The sequence below is a fragment of the Cricetulus griseus genome (assembly GCF_003668045.3).
Source record: "Cricetulus griseus strain 17A/GY chromosome 1 unlocalized genomic scaffold, alternate assembly CriGri-PICRH-1.0 chr1_1, whole genome shotgun sequence".
Taxonomy (NCBI): Eukaryota; Metazoa; Chordata; class Mammalia; order Rodentia; family Cricetidae; genus Cricetulus; species Cricetulus griseus.
The window spans coordinates 104,817,070-104,834,402 of record NW_023276807.1 but is presented as its reverse complement, the minus strand read 5'-3'; the positions used below and the strand labels follow the sequence as shown (position 1 = coordinate 104,834,402).

Below are 17,333 nucleotides of genomic sequence, written 5' to 3'. Positions count from 1 at the left end.
GCTGGGTCCGAGCTGGCCAGGGTTTGGGGGTGACCTGCTTGATCAGGTGCACTGGCAGTTCCTGGTACAGGAACTTCCCACCCTTTGCTGGAGGCAGAATGCTGAACTTACACATAATATGGGATCTCACCAGAGGGACATGACCTCCCCGGAGAGGAGGGCCCCAGCCCCTCTTGCCACTCCTACTCCTGGCCATGCTTCTCACCTGCCTGGATTCACCTCCTGAAGAGCTGAGTCGAGCTTTCACCTCCACTCCCTGCTCCACATGCCACCTGATTGGAGCCCCCTCCTGGGGATTCTCTCTGATCCACATATCCCCAGCTCTTCCTCTGGCTATGAGACCCCTGCATTTGGGATTCTCCTCCCCTTTGCTCTCTACTATGACCCCTAGTCAGCTGGGGCCTATCCCAGACCCAGACAGCTTCTTCTGCACCTGCCCTGCTTGTCTCTACTTTCTCTCTCTGAACCCCACCTCCACCCCTGCCATGGAGACCAGCATTCTTCATTGTGTGGTAGTGTCCTAGCCTGAGGCTCTGACCAGCCTCCCGAGATGCCTCTTCCCTCCACTGTGCCCTCCTTGCTCCATGCTGCTGAGGTCCTGGCCCTACTTTGCTGAGTCAGCTGGTCCCTCCACACAGGAAACTGTCACACCAGGGTCCTTGTCACTCACTGATGGATGTGTAGGCTATCAGCAAAGTGGAACAGTCAGGGGTGTGATGAGCATGCAGGGGTAACTCTGGGGACTTGTGCATCATTCTTGCATGCACCTGTGCAAGGATGTGTGGTTATTTTTATTTTTTATTTATTATTATCTTTTTTCTTTTTGGTTTTTTTAGACAGGGTTTCTCTGTGTAACAGCCCTGGCTGTCCTGGAACTCACTCTGAGACCAGGCTGGCTTCAAACTCAGATCCACTTGCCTCTGCCTTCCCAGTGCTGTGATTAAAGGCAGGCATCCTCCACCACCTAGATTATATATAGGTATATTATGTGCTGTTTGCAGCCTGGGTGGGCACAACTGCCTCTTAGTTTCAAGGGCTGGGAGCCAGGACCCCCGGGACACTGAAGTCTTGTCTCAGAAGAGGCACAGCCTTTGCACTTCTGTACACACCTCCCACAGGTTTAACGCTCCTTTGACCAGTGCTGCCTGGAGCACCCAAACATGGCATGAACAGTCATCACACTATACTCACTGGGAATAATGACAAGGGAAGATGTCTGCACATGCTCTATACAGACAGTTTGGGGTTTTTCTTTTTGACACGGGATAGTCCATGTTTGATTCAAACTCATTATGTAGTTGAACACTTGATCTTCCTGCCTCCACCCAGCAAGTGCTGGGATTACAGAGACACTCAGTTGTGCAGCATTTTATGTGGTGCTGGGCCATATTTTGTGAGCACCATGCCAGTGGCTCCCAGGCAGGGGTGATTTGTCCCCAGAGGACTTGTAACAAGATCTGGAGACCCTTCGAATGGCTCCAATGGGGCCAGATCTCTGTGTATGCCATATGGGACTGGGAGAGATGCTAAGTCTCCTGCCTAGCTCCACATAGATGCCACCCCAGAGACAAATGGCCCCAAACACCTATAGTGCTGGGACTGAATGGCTTGTCTAAGCAATGGCTGGCCTGTGGGCGACACCATACCAGACTGTTATGAAGGCAAGAAGTTGGGCCTCCTGCAGAGGTATCAGAGCAGCAACCTCCAGGTAAGGCTCCCAAGGCTCAGGCACTAACTGCCTCCCACCTGCTACATGACCACTGGCATGTCATTTGTGTATACCAAGGAAAGGGGATGTTCTTGTGGGCTAATAATAGCTCTGAACCCATAGAAAGTAAGTCCAAGCACAGGTCCCAGGTGTGAAGGCTGTACATCATGAATGAATAAAGGCAGGTACAGACCACATCTACCAGAAAGCCTGGCTTTGCCCTCACAACTACTGCTATGGTCAGAGCTGGGGCTGCTGCGGAGGTCCTGGGCATGACTGCCACTCTGTTGCTATCAGCTCACCTGGTACTCCAGAGTAGGGAATGGAGGACCATCTGGGTTCCTCTGCCTGGGCTCAGCAGGGGGATTCTGTAGCTCTGGGCCATCATGAAGTTGCTCTCAATAATGACCCTCATCCCTGTCCATACAAGGTGTATATGGAGTCATGGGAACACAGTGTTCACTGTCAATACCTCTGGTGCCCTGATAGCCCTGCATGGCTCTGCCAGTGACAGAGCAGTTCTGTGACAGCTACTGCCTATCTGCCAATCATAGAACATCCATTGAGAGACCAAAGGGGTTCTAAAAGATCTCTGTCTCCTGCCCTGAACACCGCATATGACTCTGCCATCAAGATAGACCTGGTCTTGTGCCAGTACCAAAAGGGAAGGACAGAGAAGGACTGGGAAGGCTTCCTGGAGGAGGAGGCCTAGAGCTGGGTGACACCAAAAGGGGTGTGGAATGTAAAAGCTGAGGTGGCTGTGGTGGACATAGCCTGTGTAAAAGACTTAATGGCAGGAACAGGGGGATTCCTCAATGGGTCCCCAGTGTTCAGTGCTCTGTTACCATGCTGATTCCACAATGTCAGGCTTGGTCACCCCCTGTTGCAGCTCAGCACCCGCCCTTACAGAGGCCAAGCCACACTTACTCCGGAGGCCCTGGGCCAGGTGAGCACTGCTGCCCAGTGTTGTGGGTGGGGAACACTTCTGGCACATACACTCCTTCCCATTGAAGGTCACACGGTCCCCAGGAGGAAAGGGCAACCTGAAATGAGAGAGAACATCCTGTTGGCCACTTCTGGCCCTTCTCTCCTGCTGTCACACCAGGGCATGGCTCCTGACTCAGCAGACGGTCCTCTTTCTAGGGGACCAAGAACCTACACAGACTAGACAGGGCCAGGTTCTTGCTGGCTGGTCCTGCAACCTTCTTGGCCCTTGGCTGACCTGGGTTCCCTGTAGCTCATGGATGCCTGAAATTGTTGCCTGCCAGTGCTGTGGTCTGAAAGCTACCATGTCTTAACACAATGCATCTCCCTAGGGAAGGGGGAGTTTAGGGTTGAGTGGGCATCCCTGACAGTATCTAATATGCTAAGTCATACTCCAGCTGTACAACTTAGATACATTATTCAGTCTCTCTGGGTTCCTATTTCTCATCTGCAAGAGAAGACTAATGGCATGCCTGTATACAGGCTTGCCATTCACTCAGACATCCCTGGTGGAACATGCTTGCCTAGACTCCAGTGGCCATTCCCCTACAAGTTCAAATGGCTTAATTGAAATATATTCTAGAAAATACACTCAGTATAATCAATGCCATTGTGCTGCAGAACACCTGACCGGTGCAAAATGTCCCTGTGGCTCTCTCCCACTACCCCACTTCCTGTGTGAGTATTTTGTTCAACACCACACTGCCATTATCTGCCCATGTTGATGCTCCTTATGTCACCAGTTTGTTCTTTTTCAGGGCTGAGTATTACTCCATTACATCTGTTAAAAGGCATCTATCTGGGTTGTTCCCACTTGGACACCTGCATCATGGGACGTCCTTTCCCAAAGCAGAATTCCTGGTCACCTACTGTGTGATTCTGTCTCCAAGGAAACTGTACCACTTTTTGTCTCCTAGCTTCTTGACCTGCTATAATAGCCCTTGCCATCCACCATATGCTGTATCTACAACTGCCACTTCACAATTGTTTTGGTTGATGTCCCCGGTAGCTATGGTGTAAATGTGTGTTTTCTGTATCTTTCGGTCATTTGTGTATGTTCTTTGGTGAAACATCTGTTACACCCTTTTGATGGGGGAGGTCCTTCTGTGTACATGATTGTCTTATTGGTTGATAAAGTACTGTTGGCCAATAGGAAAACAAGATAGGTGGGACTAGGAGTCAAGGAGGATTCTGGGAAAGGTAGGAGAAAGCGCAGAGTCCATGTGAGCCCAGGAAAACAGGATGCTTGCCTCTGGCGTCCAATAAGATAAGTCTTATGAAATATATAGATTTATGATAAGACTAAGCTAGCAGTTGAGAAATCATAGTCATTGGCCAAGCAGCATTTGTATCTAATATAAGTCTCTGTGTGTTACTTGGGACCTTAACGTGGCAGAAGGTGGAACTTGGGCGGCCTGGCGAAAAGTGCCCACGTGGCAGCAGGACTCAGGCAGCTTGGCCGAAAGACTTATTATTATACCCTTTTGCTCATGCTGGATATTTCCTTTGGATTGTAGTTCTTCACATATTTGGTCTATATCAATTACTTCCTTGTTGCTATGGCAAAATGCCCTGCAAGAAACATGTTAAAAGAGGAAGGGTTTATTGCCCCCCTGCTTTAGATTTTATGTTTTTGTCTGTCTTGAGACAGAACTCTAGTCTATAGCCAAGGCTAGCCTCCTGTCTCAAGCGTCTCGGAGTTGGGATTGAAGGTGTGCACCAACATGCTGGGCTGCTTTGAGATTCTGTTGATATCTTTTGACATTATTTCCCTCCAGCCTGCAAAACCATCACTCTGTAGCAAAATAGGCCTGCTGGAGCCAAATTCACTTAACTCTTGTGTATACAATAAAGATTTTGTCTTTGTCTCTTTCTATGGTGCCTGTTCATTGATGCTCACTATTCTCAGGCCTCAGTGTATAAATAACCCAATGAAGTTAGAGTGCCCTGAGCTGGGACACCATCTCCACAATCAATTTCAGAACATTTCAATCACCATTTTGATGCCATTTAAATCAACAAGGTCGGTCCACTCTGGGTCAGGTGAATCATCCCGCAGAGCAGCCTTGGACTCTGAGTCTGGCCTTCTTTTTCAGAAGGATTTTGGCTAAATACAGCTCTGGTACATTTTATTTTCTTTTTGGTGCTTACAGACATCTTCTGTTTCCCAGCATGCATAGCTCCTGGTGGAGGTCTGAGCTCATCCATGCTCCTCCACAGACATGGTGTTTTGTTTATATGGGAGGGGTGTGTTTTCTGTTGTGTAATTGTATTTTTCCTGATGTTTTTAGTTTTTTTCTTGCAAATCTTTAGCAGTGTGGCTGTGAACATCTCAGTGAGTTCTCGCTGGGATGTGATACATAGGGTTGATGGTGAATATCTGGGTACTCTCTTTTTAGGGCCACTGAGATTTGGGAGCTATAGGCTCCTAGCTTTCATCAATTCTAGACAATTACATCCATTATTTCCAAACAATTGGTTCTTGTCTCTCTTACCCACACAAACAACAGACAGACAGACAGACAGACTAACAGAGAGGCAGATAGTAGTTCTACATCCACTCCCACGTGTGCCAGTGTGGAAGTGTCTACTGTCATTTTTGGGTTTCCACTGATTTCTTGCATGTGCCTCATCACTTCAGGAGATGCCTGTTTGGATTCTAGAGGGCCAGTGGTTTCTTTCTCTTCCTCTATAGCTCTCCCACTTCTGGGCATGGTCTCCTTTAAACAATGACAGAATGGACATGGCTGTCCCCATGTATTGTGTCTGCCAATGTCAACACTAGTGGTCTCCACTAACATTTATTCATGCATGGTTTGTTATTTCATCTGGGTCTACACTTCTGAATTAATACTGGATGTTTAGTCTTTGTGTAGTTGGATGCAGTGTTCCCACACCTTCCTGTAAGGAGGGTGGACTGCTAGCCTCTAGGGACATCTCAAGGAGGCTCACTCTTCCCCTGCAGGGTCACTGAACAGCAGTCTCTGCTCCACGGCTGTCTGAACCCCATCAATAAGGCCCACCCCTGCAGGTTCCAGCAAGGACCATCCACTGTGCTTAGACCTCAGTGTCCCCTGGGAACTGTGCACTGCACAGCAGCCTGGCCAACCCTCACCCCACTGATGGCTCATGTTGACTGTCAGCTTGACTGGATTAAGAAACATCTGGCAACCATTACATTACCTCTGGGTCTATCTGAGAGTGTTTCTAGAGAGGAAATCCATCTTGAATGTGGGCAGCACCAGCAACATTGTACATCCATCTAGTGTGGGCAGAGTCTTCTGGAGCGATGTTGTGGGGGGCAGGGATCTTCCTTTTAAAGCATTTTACTTGGGCATTTGTCACCATGAAGTGAAGGCCTCTTAATGGTGGCACGGCTAGGTATTTGACCTGAGACTCACAGTGCCCATTTTCTCCCCTTGTCTTACACATCCTGTCAGTACTATCTTTCCATTCATCATCTCACCCTGACCAGGAAACACCTCACTCTGTTCTCTGTGGTCCCTCAGAGTCAGCCTCCAGCAGGAAGCAGGACTATGGCCTGTGCTTTGCTGCACCTGAACCTAGGCCCCAGTTCCAATGTGTGCTTGATGAAGGTCAACTCTGTGTAGGGTCTAGTCTGGTTGCATGCAATGGCAGAGCCCCACCCCATCCTACAACCTGAACAGTGCTGCCTGTTGTCACTTGTACTTCAGTAGGCTGCCCAAGGTCTGCTCTCAGGCCAGCTGTGGCTGGACCTACCTCATAAGGATGACACATGGAAACCATTAAGGTGTTTCTGGAGACCTCTGTCCCAGCCACATTAGAGAGCACACAGCAACTCTTCCATGGAAAATGTCCCCCACCAAGTTTCCTCCCTTGATGTCTCCTGGTCAAAGGCTCCATTCTGGCCTTGGATGCATGCTGTGAGCATAGATAGCTGCTTGGAAAGGATATAGGAAATACCACACAGGGAACTAACTAAGCACACTCTGATCTTTGCTCTAGACTGTGTTTGCTGGCCAGGGGCCTTTCCTGAGGGCAGGGAAGGGATGCACAAGGACCCAGGAAGACTGCCATTGGTCAGAAGGCATGACCATAAGGCATTGCTGCCAGGGTGACATCCAGACACTTCACAGGGAGTTCACGTGCTCTATGCCAGACAACAGGGACCAGGACCAGGACCAGGCCTCCCAGTACCAGCACTCTCCCAGCTACCATGGTGTTGGGCAGGACATAGCTGCGAGTCAGGATGGGTCAGGATGCAGAAAAACAGGACAGAAGGAGAGAGGGAGGAGGGGAGAAGGGACTTACTGGGTTTAAGGGAAGGAGAGAAAGAGGGAGGAGGGAGGAGCTACCATATTCCTGCTTCCTGTTGGAGACAGATTCTGCAGGACCACAGAGCTACCCATGGCGCCTGCTTCCCCCTTCTGGAGGACTCTAAGAAGCTGAGATTACAGGGCCAGAACCAACGCCTGTGGAACCCTGGGCCCAGCACACATGGGTTGAATGAATGATGGAAAGAAGGAATGTATGGCTATAACAGGCTGAGACACATCTGGGGCAGGATCGGGAGCCTGGGGGAGGCTCCAGGGGTTCTGAGAACAGACTACAGTGTTGAGGACTGGGCAGAGGGTAGTTGTCATTTGCTGAGTCCAGAGCCAGAACAGTGGCTGGGTGGATTTGAGGACAGTGATGTGTGCGGCTTCTGTGGATAGGGCCATGTCAGCTGCAGGCTGGAACACAGGAAGCAGAGCCTGGGCCAATGGGAGTAGGTGAGCAGGGACAGACTTCCACCTGGGCAGGCATGGCAGGAAGCAATGTAGAAAAGAAGAGGGCCAAGAACAAGGCCAAGGGCAGGCTAGGGAGGGGCACCTAGGAGGCCAGACAGAGGTAAGAGGGTTTACTGTGGGGTTGGGTAAAGGCAGCTGGGGTCTGACAGGAGCCAAAAGACGGTGGAGGGCAGGAGGGCAGGGCCCAAGGTAGGTCTAGGTAAGGGGCAATAAGGGCTGTGGTGGGATTGAGCTTGGGAAGCTAGAAGACTTGGAGAAGGTACAGAGAGATGGTGTGCAAAGAATGGCCCTTGCTTTTGCTCACAGCCAGCTCTGCCTTGAGCCTGCTCTGAAAGACCCCCAAACAAACTGCTGTACTTCCCTGTGCCTGATGGAGTGGAGTGGAGCCAGGGTTGGAGGTAGATGGGCAAGGAGGAGGAGCAGAGGCCAGCGTGGTAGAGGCTAGACCACCCACCTGCAGACAGCACATACGAAGCAGTCAGGGTGGTAGGTCTTGCCAAGCGCTGACACCACTTCCCCTTCAATGAAGCGGTCACAGCTGAAGCAGCGAGTGCCATAGAGCCTCTGGTAGTCACGTGTGCAGATGTGTTCACCCTGTCGCACGAAGAAGCCGCCCTCGGCCAGGTCACAGCCACATGCTGGGGAGAAGATCAAAGGCTGGGCTAGCAGACTGACCAACTCATGCCTCACAGTCAGCAAACCTGACCCCAGCCCACCTGATACAAGCTCCTACAAACCCAAATGCCTTAGAGTACCTGTGATGGGATTCCAGGGACAGACACAAGCTTCCCTGCTAGCCTAGAGTCATGTGTCTTTTTCTGTGGAAGCTTCCAGAAAAAGGCACTGAGGAACTGAGGGGAGGATCTGCTTCCCACCCTTGCTAGGATATGATGGGGCTCTTTGGCCTCTGAGCCTTAAAACTGTTTCAGTGTTAGATGAACAGGTGAGCAGGGTGTGTGTGCATACACACACACACACACACACACACACACACACACACACACAAAGAGAGTGAAAGCAACTACACATCTTTACCACTCTATGCTCTTTTCTGGGCTGAAGGTCCTAGCGGAGGACAACTAAGCCCATAGTCCACAGAGAAACTTCGCATTGCCTCCTGTTTTCATCATTTCCCCCAGTTCTCAACCCCTGACCCATGTAACATGGCAAGGCCAGATTCAGAACAGGAGAACCCACAGGCTAACTGTGAGCCTTGTCCTGACACACAGCTCCAGGGAACAGAGCCTGCTGAGCCTAGTTGAGGAGCAGAGAGGATTGCAGGCCGTGGGCAATATCACAAGTATTTGCTCTGGGACTGCTGTTCACCAACAGCTGGCAGGCCCCAAGTCAACTTCTGGGGACATAGTACCCTCTTCCCTTATACTCTCCAGCCCCAGAAGCACACTCAAGTGAACCATTCAATGTCGCAGATGGAATAGCCTAGAAGTTTCCACAGCAATGCTGTTTGCAGAAACATGGCTGCTGGTACAAAAGGAAAAGGGCCTTCCATGTCATGTGCACGCACAGAGGAACACCAGTGTCACCACTAGACCGTGGCATTCCTTACAGTCTGCTGTCTCAGCCTATGGCTGCTGCTGCCATCATTTCCACCAAAGGCTAGATGCCAGCCTGGAGCCATGCTGGATTCCTGCTCCACACCCAGTCTGGGAATGAAACCCAAGGTTTAATCTTGTCCTACTATAGATCAAACAAATGTTCTTCTGCAAGAACAGGCCATGGGGCTGACAGATATGCACAGGATTATACTGCAGAGCCTTGGAGACAAGACAACACAAGTACTCAAGATGCTGACTCTGGGCTGTGTCTGCTTGTCACAGCTGTGACAACACTGTTCAGCCCTTAAAGAAGGAATGTGTGCAGGGGGGCACAGACATAGAATTGAGCAAGCCACGCTGTAACATGGGGAGAGGGACACAGACAGCCATGCCTCACACCCTGAGAGACTCCACCAGCTCCTGGCCCTGCTGCCTTAGCTGCCTGCTGGTTTTTGGCTGCTCTGAGGATTCCAAGGTCACCCCAATGCAGTGACATCCCAGACCTCTGCTCCTAAAAATAAAAAGTCCAAGTTCACCAGTAACTCAAGTGCCTCATGGAGACAATGTGCCTCTATCACATTTCAGATTGAAGAGGATCAAGTTAGCAGAGGCCTGGAGGGTGTGGGGAGGTGCTCATCTTTGGGGGACACAAGGATTGGCAGCAGCTAATGAAAAGGCGGGGTCAGGGTCACTTCTTGGAATTCTTACTCTTTTTGTGTATAATTTGTATGTGTTCATGTATATAAGAAGGCCAGAGGACAATGCTGGATGTCTTCCTCGTTTGCTCTCCACATTTGTTTTTGAGACAGGGTCTCTCAGATTCAGCTGTGATGGCTGCCCAGTGAGATGCAGAGGATCCTCCTGTCTCTGCCTCCCCACCAGCACCGGGTTAAACAGATGCACACCCACAACTAACTTTCTCTGTAGATTCTGGGATCCTGTGTCCTGCAGATAGTGGCTGCTGCACTCTGTAGCAAAGTCCCCCAGAGCTGATGTGTCCTTCCTCTGGGGATGGATGGTTCAGAGCTGTGTGAGATGACAGAATAGGCTGGCCCTGCAACCCCCAACTCATGCCCACCCTGTGGAGCCTGAGGCACAGGTTTTCCTGGCTATGCTGGGAGCAAGGTGCCCATGTCATCATTTTTTTTCCTCAAGCAGCCCCAGTCACCATCCTGGGATGGCTATCACAAAGAATTCTGGTGCCTTTGTCATGTGTGGCAATGGGGGAGATAGAAAGATGGGGTGTCATTGTAAGAACATATCAGGGCCAATGTGACTGGGATACCTAGGATCCCCCTCAACCCTGGTGGCTCTTGGGATATCACTGGGAGCCAGCTGCCCACGCCCTAGGATGAGGCCTCTGAAGACTGGTGTCTGCTTCAGCTGAAGGCAGATCCCTCAGGGTCCCAGAACGAGACCCAGTAAGAGCTAGCTGAGGCTGTCCTTGTCACTACCCCACAGGCCATGTTTCTCCATGGATGCTGACCAGCCAGAGCTGACAGCACACCAGGAGTGTTTTGTGGTGGCCCCTTCTGCAGAAAATTCTCTTTTCAAACATCAGGACTTTATATACTATAGCTGAGCCAGAGGACCAGTATGGAGGGGTTAGAGAGATACACACAGAAGCTCAGGTACCTCTATAGGTTCAGGAGCCAGAGAAGGACCTGGAATCAAACCCCTAGATGCTCCTAGTTCCACCTCCCCTCTCTGAAGTCAGTCACCAGCCCCCACCCACCCACCCAATGCACACACAGCTAACTTGGTAGGGTTGCCTCCCACCTAGGGCAGCCTTGCTCTTGCCTGGCAAATTTCTATCTTCAAGTTACAGCCAAATGTACCTCCTTTGACTTCTTTTTGGAGGCCTCTAGACCCTCCCTATTGACCTCCATGTCCCATGGATTTGGCTCCTACTTTTTCTACTCAAACAATAAACTTAACATTCCCTCCCTTCACTGAGGGTCACCATGGTGAAGGCAGTGCCAATCTTCATACAGCCCAGGACAACACCATTGCCAAGCCAGGGGGCATGTGCACAGGGCTTGCCCATATTGTAAGGAAGCATCCGTGGCCCTTTAACACTGCCGGTTCTGTGAGTCTACATGCCATGTCCAGTGGATGGATCCTACCCACTGTACCCTGTGAGTACTTCTCACATTTCTTGGGTATTGGATGGAGGTGTGCTTGGCCCCCAGCATGCACGTGGGATGCAGGGCAGAGGAGAAGGCTCCAAACCCAGCCAGGTACACTGGAGAGGCTGCACACACAGGCACACCTGCTGGAGAGGCTGCACACACAGCTTCAGGCCCTCTCATCTTCTTGATGTTATTAAAGATTACTGTGTTTTTTTAGGTTACTTTTTATAAGCAAAGAAAAATGAATGACTTTCATTTGGAATGTTTTCAGGGCTACTTCAGGAGGGATGTAGCAAGCCCGCCTGAACACTGCTACTGCTTTTGCACAGCCAGCAAAAGTCACTGACACTCTGAACAGTGCCCCAGTAGCTCCAGGACTGGTATCCCTGATTCTGGGCTAGATGCATGCATCCAACCCTGTGGACCCAGACTCTCCCTATCCTCCTGAGAGGATTCCTCCATCACACCAGATGGCATTCTGGAAAGACACAGCCTCAGAACACTACAGATGCTCAGGTGTGACCAGAGATCTTTCTATACCTAGAAAGAGAGAAGGGTAGCTGGGAAGCCCAGTTCAGGACACTCGGTAGCCAAGCCCAAGGCCAAGTACACACTCACCTTTGCACACAAAGCACCTGATGTGGAAGTACTTGTTCTGCACACGCAGCACCTCACCCTTGCACACATTCCCACAGGTACTGCATAGGATCGCAGTGCTGGCTGGCTTCTCCAGGGGGGCATGAGCAGCCTGAGGCTGCGACACTGTGGGGAGAAAGGAGCCAGGTTAGAGTGGGAGACACTCAGGACATGAAGAGCAAGAGGATGCCTCCCAGCATGTCCCACCCATGCACTGGTCAAGTGACACTCAGGTTGTATGACAAGTAACAGCTCTGAGGACCAAGATCATTTGGTAAACTCATTGTGGGCTCTATTTGTGGCTGCTCTACTCAAGTAGCAGTCTTATTCGTATGGCTGCATAGTCATCTATGATACCCCTCATATCTCTATGCAGTGCTGATGTAGCAAAGCCACCATTGTCCCCTCTTGAGGAGCAACTAACCCTTGTCTCATCCATCCAATACAACGTTGACACCTAGAGTCTCAGAGGGACATCACTTCCAGATAGCTCAGTGATCCTGCAGCCATGGGACCCTCAGTCTCTTCCTCAGACAGCTGCAGCCCTCTGAGAGCTGGTTTCACATTTCCTTTGGGTCCCAAAACATCAGACTAAACATTGTTAGTGGCTCCCAAGAGTCAGCCACAGGCAGGTAAGCAGTTGAAAGAGGCATTGAAGACCACAAGTTCAAGAACCTGGGTTGTGGTCCTAGGACTAGGCATGATCATGCACCAGGTATGACCTTGCAGCCTGCTAAATCACTTACAGATGCCAGCACATGGGATGCTAGCTTATGGCATAGAAGCCTTGGGTCTGCCCCTCAACAGCCCTATAGTGGGGAAGTATCCAGGAGATTCTCGAGTTTATAGGCTAAAGCAAAACTGAGTGTATTCAAGGAACTAAAGAGCCATAGGTCCCAGGTTGCCATACAGAGACCATGTGGGTCTGTGGCAGGGACTACTGCACCCTAGCCTAGAGAAACCAAACACTCAGCTGATGCCAGGCCAGCAATGTACCCAGATATATATTGGGACATTATGAACATGTATGGGACTTGGGGTCTCCTAAGCTCAGACAAGGGCTGAGGAGGCAAAGGGAAGGCCATTGACTGTCCAGCATGGCCCAATGCCATCAAAGGACATTTCTTGGGTAACCAGTGGAGACATGATTTAGGAAGCAGTCAGAGAGGCACAGCATAGCTATTCTCAGCAAGGAAGGACCATGAGCCATGAGAGCTGGCATCTCAGAAGCCAGCAAAGGTGAGGTGAGGGGTCCATCCGCAGCTACAGAAGGAACAGCCACAGCCTCAACTTCAGCCCAGCACAACCTGCTCAGCCTCGGTCCCCCAGTGCTACTCACCTTCATTATTGTAGCCAGAGGATACACACACAGTGGCAGTGATGGAGGGGACAGAGTGGAGAGCACTGGCCATCTGCCCTTCTCCCCTCAGAGTGGGCAGGACCTACCACTAGCAACAGCAGCCCACAAGAGTAATCTTAGCCACCTACTGTGTGAACCACCATGCTGAGAACCAATGCATAGCCATGCCCAGGGGCTGCAGATGCAGGGTGGGGAGTCACAGCCTACAGCTACAGCTACAGGCCAAAGAACTCAGCTCCACCTACCATACAACCCTGTGCCACAGCCAGAAGGCGGGTGTTATCTCCAGTAACAGCCCTGGAACCTAACCATGCCTTTGCAGCATGAGGGAGAAATGTGACTGCTCACCTATAGCTGCTGCCTGACCTTTGCCCCTGCCTCCCACCCAGGACCAGCCATAGAAGCCGAACTGCCTCTACCCTGTCACCCAGATATCTGCCTCAAGTTGCCGCTTCGGCTTACCCAGGCTGATAGTCTCCATGCGGCTCACTTCATCCTCTCTCTTCCACTGGACTTCTCCCACCTCTGTGATCTATGCCACCCTGATGACCACAGTGACATTGGTGGCCCCTCAGCAGCAGCATGATACAGCCTACAGCCCTTGCTGTCACATGCAGCCAGTCTCTATCACCACAAGCTCCCAGCACCTTGACCTAGCCACAGTGGAACTTCTATCACACTTGCCCCTGTCCCTTGACTACTGAATTGGATCAGAAACACCCATCCATCCTGTAGAAAGTGGGTGGGAGGCCAGAGAGCCAGGGCCTCTGACTTATCTGGACTTTGAGAGCCTCAGTGTGGCCAGGCCTTACAGCTATGGATAAGAAGCCGAGCTGTAGTCAGTGCTCACAGCTGTGTATGGCTGGGCTACAGGGGGGTCTTGTAGATGACATCCTTGTGAGTCACCCTGGTCCTATGTGGCTCAGAGATGCAGGGTGGGTGGCTCTCCAGAACTTTTATGTCCACCAAGTTTGGGACACAAAGGACAATGGGCAGTATCTTCTCCTGGTCAGACAAGACAGGGATTATATGGCCTGAATCTGGCTCAAGGCCAGGATGAGCAAGAAGTTATTTTCAGCTTTGGGGTCCTGTGGGCTGTGGGGTGGGCTGGCCTGGTATACAGTCTCAGCTCTGCCTCTTGTGGGGTTGTGACTTAAAGAGAATTTCTTCCCACCCCACCCCTGCCTTCCATCTACCTTTCCATCTGTCCTGCATATCCACCCACCCTCTGACTTCGATCTGTCCTTCCATCTGTCCTTTCCATCCACCCACCCTCTGCTCACAAAGGGCAAAAGGCTGTGCTTAGCAACCAGCCCAGCAAACACTGAATTGTTCCATAACAATGACCACCTCATTTTCAGGAATATGTGGGGGCTGGGTGTAGCTCAGTAGCACGGTGCTTGCCTAGCATGCAAAGGCCCTGAGTTTCATCCCCAGCACCAGTTCCCAAGTTACTGGAAATACATCTGGGCAAGAGCTATATTAAGAGTGTGGATCTGCTGGCCAGATCCCACTCTGCCCACTAGAGCCGCCTGGAGCTGTGGGTCTGGTATTGGTGCTGCCCTCTGGTGGTCAGAGGAAGAGCTGTGCTAACCCAAGAGCGGGATGCCAGGAAAACCCTGAGCTTCCCTCTAGGCTAGTGAACTGGTTGCAGATTTTGCCCCTAGTGGGATTCAGTTCTGGAACCTGAGGCAGTTGGGGAACAGCAATGTCAAGTGTACCCATGGAGAGGTAACAGCAAGCCTGCCCAGCCTGTTCACTTCCTTGTCACCCCATCCTGTCAGTGCTTCCCAGAGGGGACTGTATTTCTCACAGCAGCAGGCAGAATCAAGCCACTTCAGCCACTTGTGGATGACTTGAGGGTCTGAGACAAGACAGAGTCAGACAGGCAGGAGGACATAGAGAAAGCAGAGTCCCCAGCTGTCCTATGCTGCATTTGGGCATCTATGGGGGTGGGAGTCGACAGGGAGCTGAATGCTGGCAGAGGAGGACTACTCAGGATTCAAGGTTTTGGTGTGACCCTGCCTCCTTAAAGCCACTCCAAATATAGAAATGCCCAAAGCAAGGCTGAAAAAGCTGTCCTTGAAGGTCAAAGACAGTCTGGCAGCCAGGGGCACAGAACTGTTAAGAAAAAGCAACCTTTCCAACTAATAAATTATCCAAACAAAGCTGACAAAGACCCAGGCGCCTCTGAGGCAGACAACTCCTGTCCTCCTTGCTTGGCTTGGGCTGGGCTGGGCACAGATTCCCCCTTCCTAGGCTCCAGCCCAGACACTGTGAAGTAATCACCAGGGAACACAACAGTGTAATTCGCTGCCTTCCCTTCAATACCCTACTGGGTGCAAAGGGGTCTGTTCAGCCCTCCTGACACCCCTGTGACACCAGAATGGTGCTTACCTCACAAGCAAGGAACTTGAGACCAAAAGCAGCTAAATGGGCCAGGCCAGCCATGCCAAGGCTTGGAAATACCAATCAGAAGTGGGGACAGGGGAGCCTGCACAGTGCAACCCTGAGGCTCATATGAGGGCCTATGGTCCAGGAGATGCAGAATTTTTTGACTTTTTAAATGTCTTTGGTGACTCCAAATCATCCCATAGCTGCTTATTCCAGTGACTTGGGCTGGGTACATGCCTAGGACTGACTATGTCTGTCCCATCAGAGGGCCAGGCCACTCTCTGAGCTGCATTTGGGAGAGAAGATAACACATAAGGCCTGGAAACCCACATCCTGCTCCACTAGAGTCGGATTTGGGAGGAAGAGGCTTCACAGGGATGAAGGCTGCCCCCAGAAGGCTGTTCTAGGGCCTGGGGTTGGCAGGGTCAAGGAGCAGACCCATGAGCTACTTGGTCCAAGGTAAAATATCCACTGCATCTTCCAGAAGGGCAGCTGACAGGCACCCACACTCCCCGCTTCATCAGATGTCAGATTCATTTCTAGGCATCTATTATGCTCACTTTTCAGTGCCTGTTGATCTCCAGTGTCCCCTGCCACCCCCAGCTCTAGTTCACAGAGTCACAGCTGGTAGTCTCTTCTGAGCTTTCTTGTCATTCCTGAACACAGGCTCCTGGAGCCTGAGTGGAAGGACTCTCAGTCTCCACCACCACCTTAAGAGCAAACCCCTGTGCCCCTGACTATGAAAAGTCCTACAGGATTTCCTCTAGGATGACAAGCCTTCACACCTGACTGCATGTGGCAGACACCTGTGTCTGTCTGCTAGAGGATCACTGCCATCTGTCTGTCTACTGCCCCAGACAGGGAAGGCCTTGGAAGGAGCCAAGTGAGATCCATCACAACCTCTGAGGCCTTTCATGATGGACTTGAGGGACTAAGATAAAGCAGAGGTCTCCCGCATGCCTCCAGCAGGGGAATAGAGAAACTCGAGCATGGAAGGTGACAGCATTAAGCAGAAATGAATGTCAATCCCTGAAGAGCTACGGAGGGACCTTAAACACATGTCACCAAGGGAAAGCAGCCAATCTGGAAATGCTGCAGCCAATGATTTCCACTATGGATTTCTGGAAAAGGCAAATCTGGTGACAGTTGGTGAGTGGCTTCTGGGTAAGGTGGCGTATGCCTCTAATGCAAGCACTTGAGGCACACACAGGCAGATCTCTGTGAGTTCAAGGCTAACATGGTCTCTATAGCCAGTTTCATGTTGGGAGAGAGGAAAGAACTGGGAATCTCTAAGAGCACTCTGATGACACTGAGATGGTGGAGGCATGCCACTGTATCTTTCCACACCCACAGAGCCCACAAAACTAGTGTGGACCCTGATAGAGCCATGGGCTTAGTTTATGGTGTATGTCAATGCTGTCCCAGCAGTCCTAATGCACATATTACAGCATTGTAAGATGTGACAATAAGGAAAAACCACGCTGGAAACTCTGCCCTTTCTGTCAATCAAAAGGAACTGCCACACCCAAGGCCTAAATACAAGTGTGCAGGATTGTTGCTCCATAATTTCTAGATCGGCTCTAATAGGTGGTTAACAACCTCTCACTGTGATAATAACAGAAAGCATCAATTCAAGCGGTAGGAATCAGTCACACTATGCTGTGACTACTTATATTTAAGCCCTGTGGCAATGAACCCCCAGTGCCAGGGAGCCTTGATGGAGCAAAGAAAACAGGTGTGGGGACATCAACTTTAACTCTGTCTGTGGGGACAGCACCCACAGGAATTCAC

General features: G+C 50.9%; 1 protein-coding gene across 8 annotated transcripts in view; it reads right to left on the bottom strand.

The window, feature by feature from the left end:
- The window catches only part of Ablim2 (actin binding LIM protein family member 2), an 89,988-nt gene extending 75,593 nt beyond the window's left edge, over window positions 1-14,395 (bottom strand). For 2 of the 8 annotated variants that reach the window (XM_035452980.1, XM_035452983.1), the window contains exons 1-4: window positions 13,128-13,452; window positions 11,771-11,914; window positions 7,919-8,102; window positions 2,636-2,751 (exon numbers count right to left, since the gene is read on the bottom strand). In XM_035452980.1, coding sequence (XP_035308871.1) covers window positions 2,636-2,751; window positions 7,919-8,102; window positions 11,771-11,914; window positions 13,128-13,200 — 517 coding nt within the window. In that variant the 5' untranslated portion in view covers window positions 13,201-13,452. Of the gene's footprint in view, window positions 1-2,635; window positions 2,752-7,918; window positions 8,103-11,770; window positions 11,915-13,127; window positions 13,520-13,610 lie in introns of those variants that run through there. The other 6 variants (XM_035452982.1, XM_035452984.1, XM_035452979.1 and 3 more) reach the window with 5 other exon arrangements.
- Window positions 14,396-17,333: the final 2,938 nt, after the last annotated feature.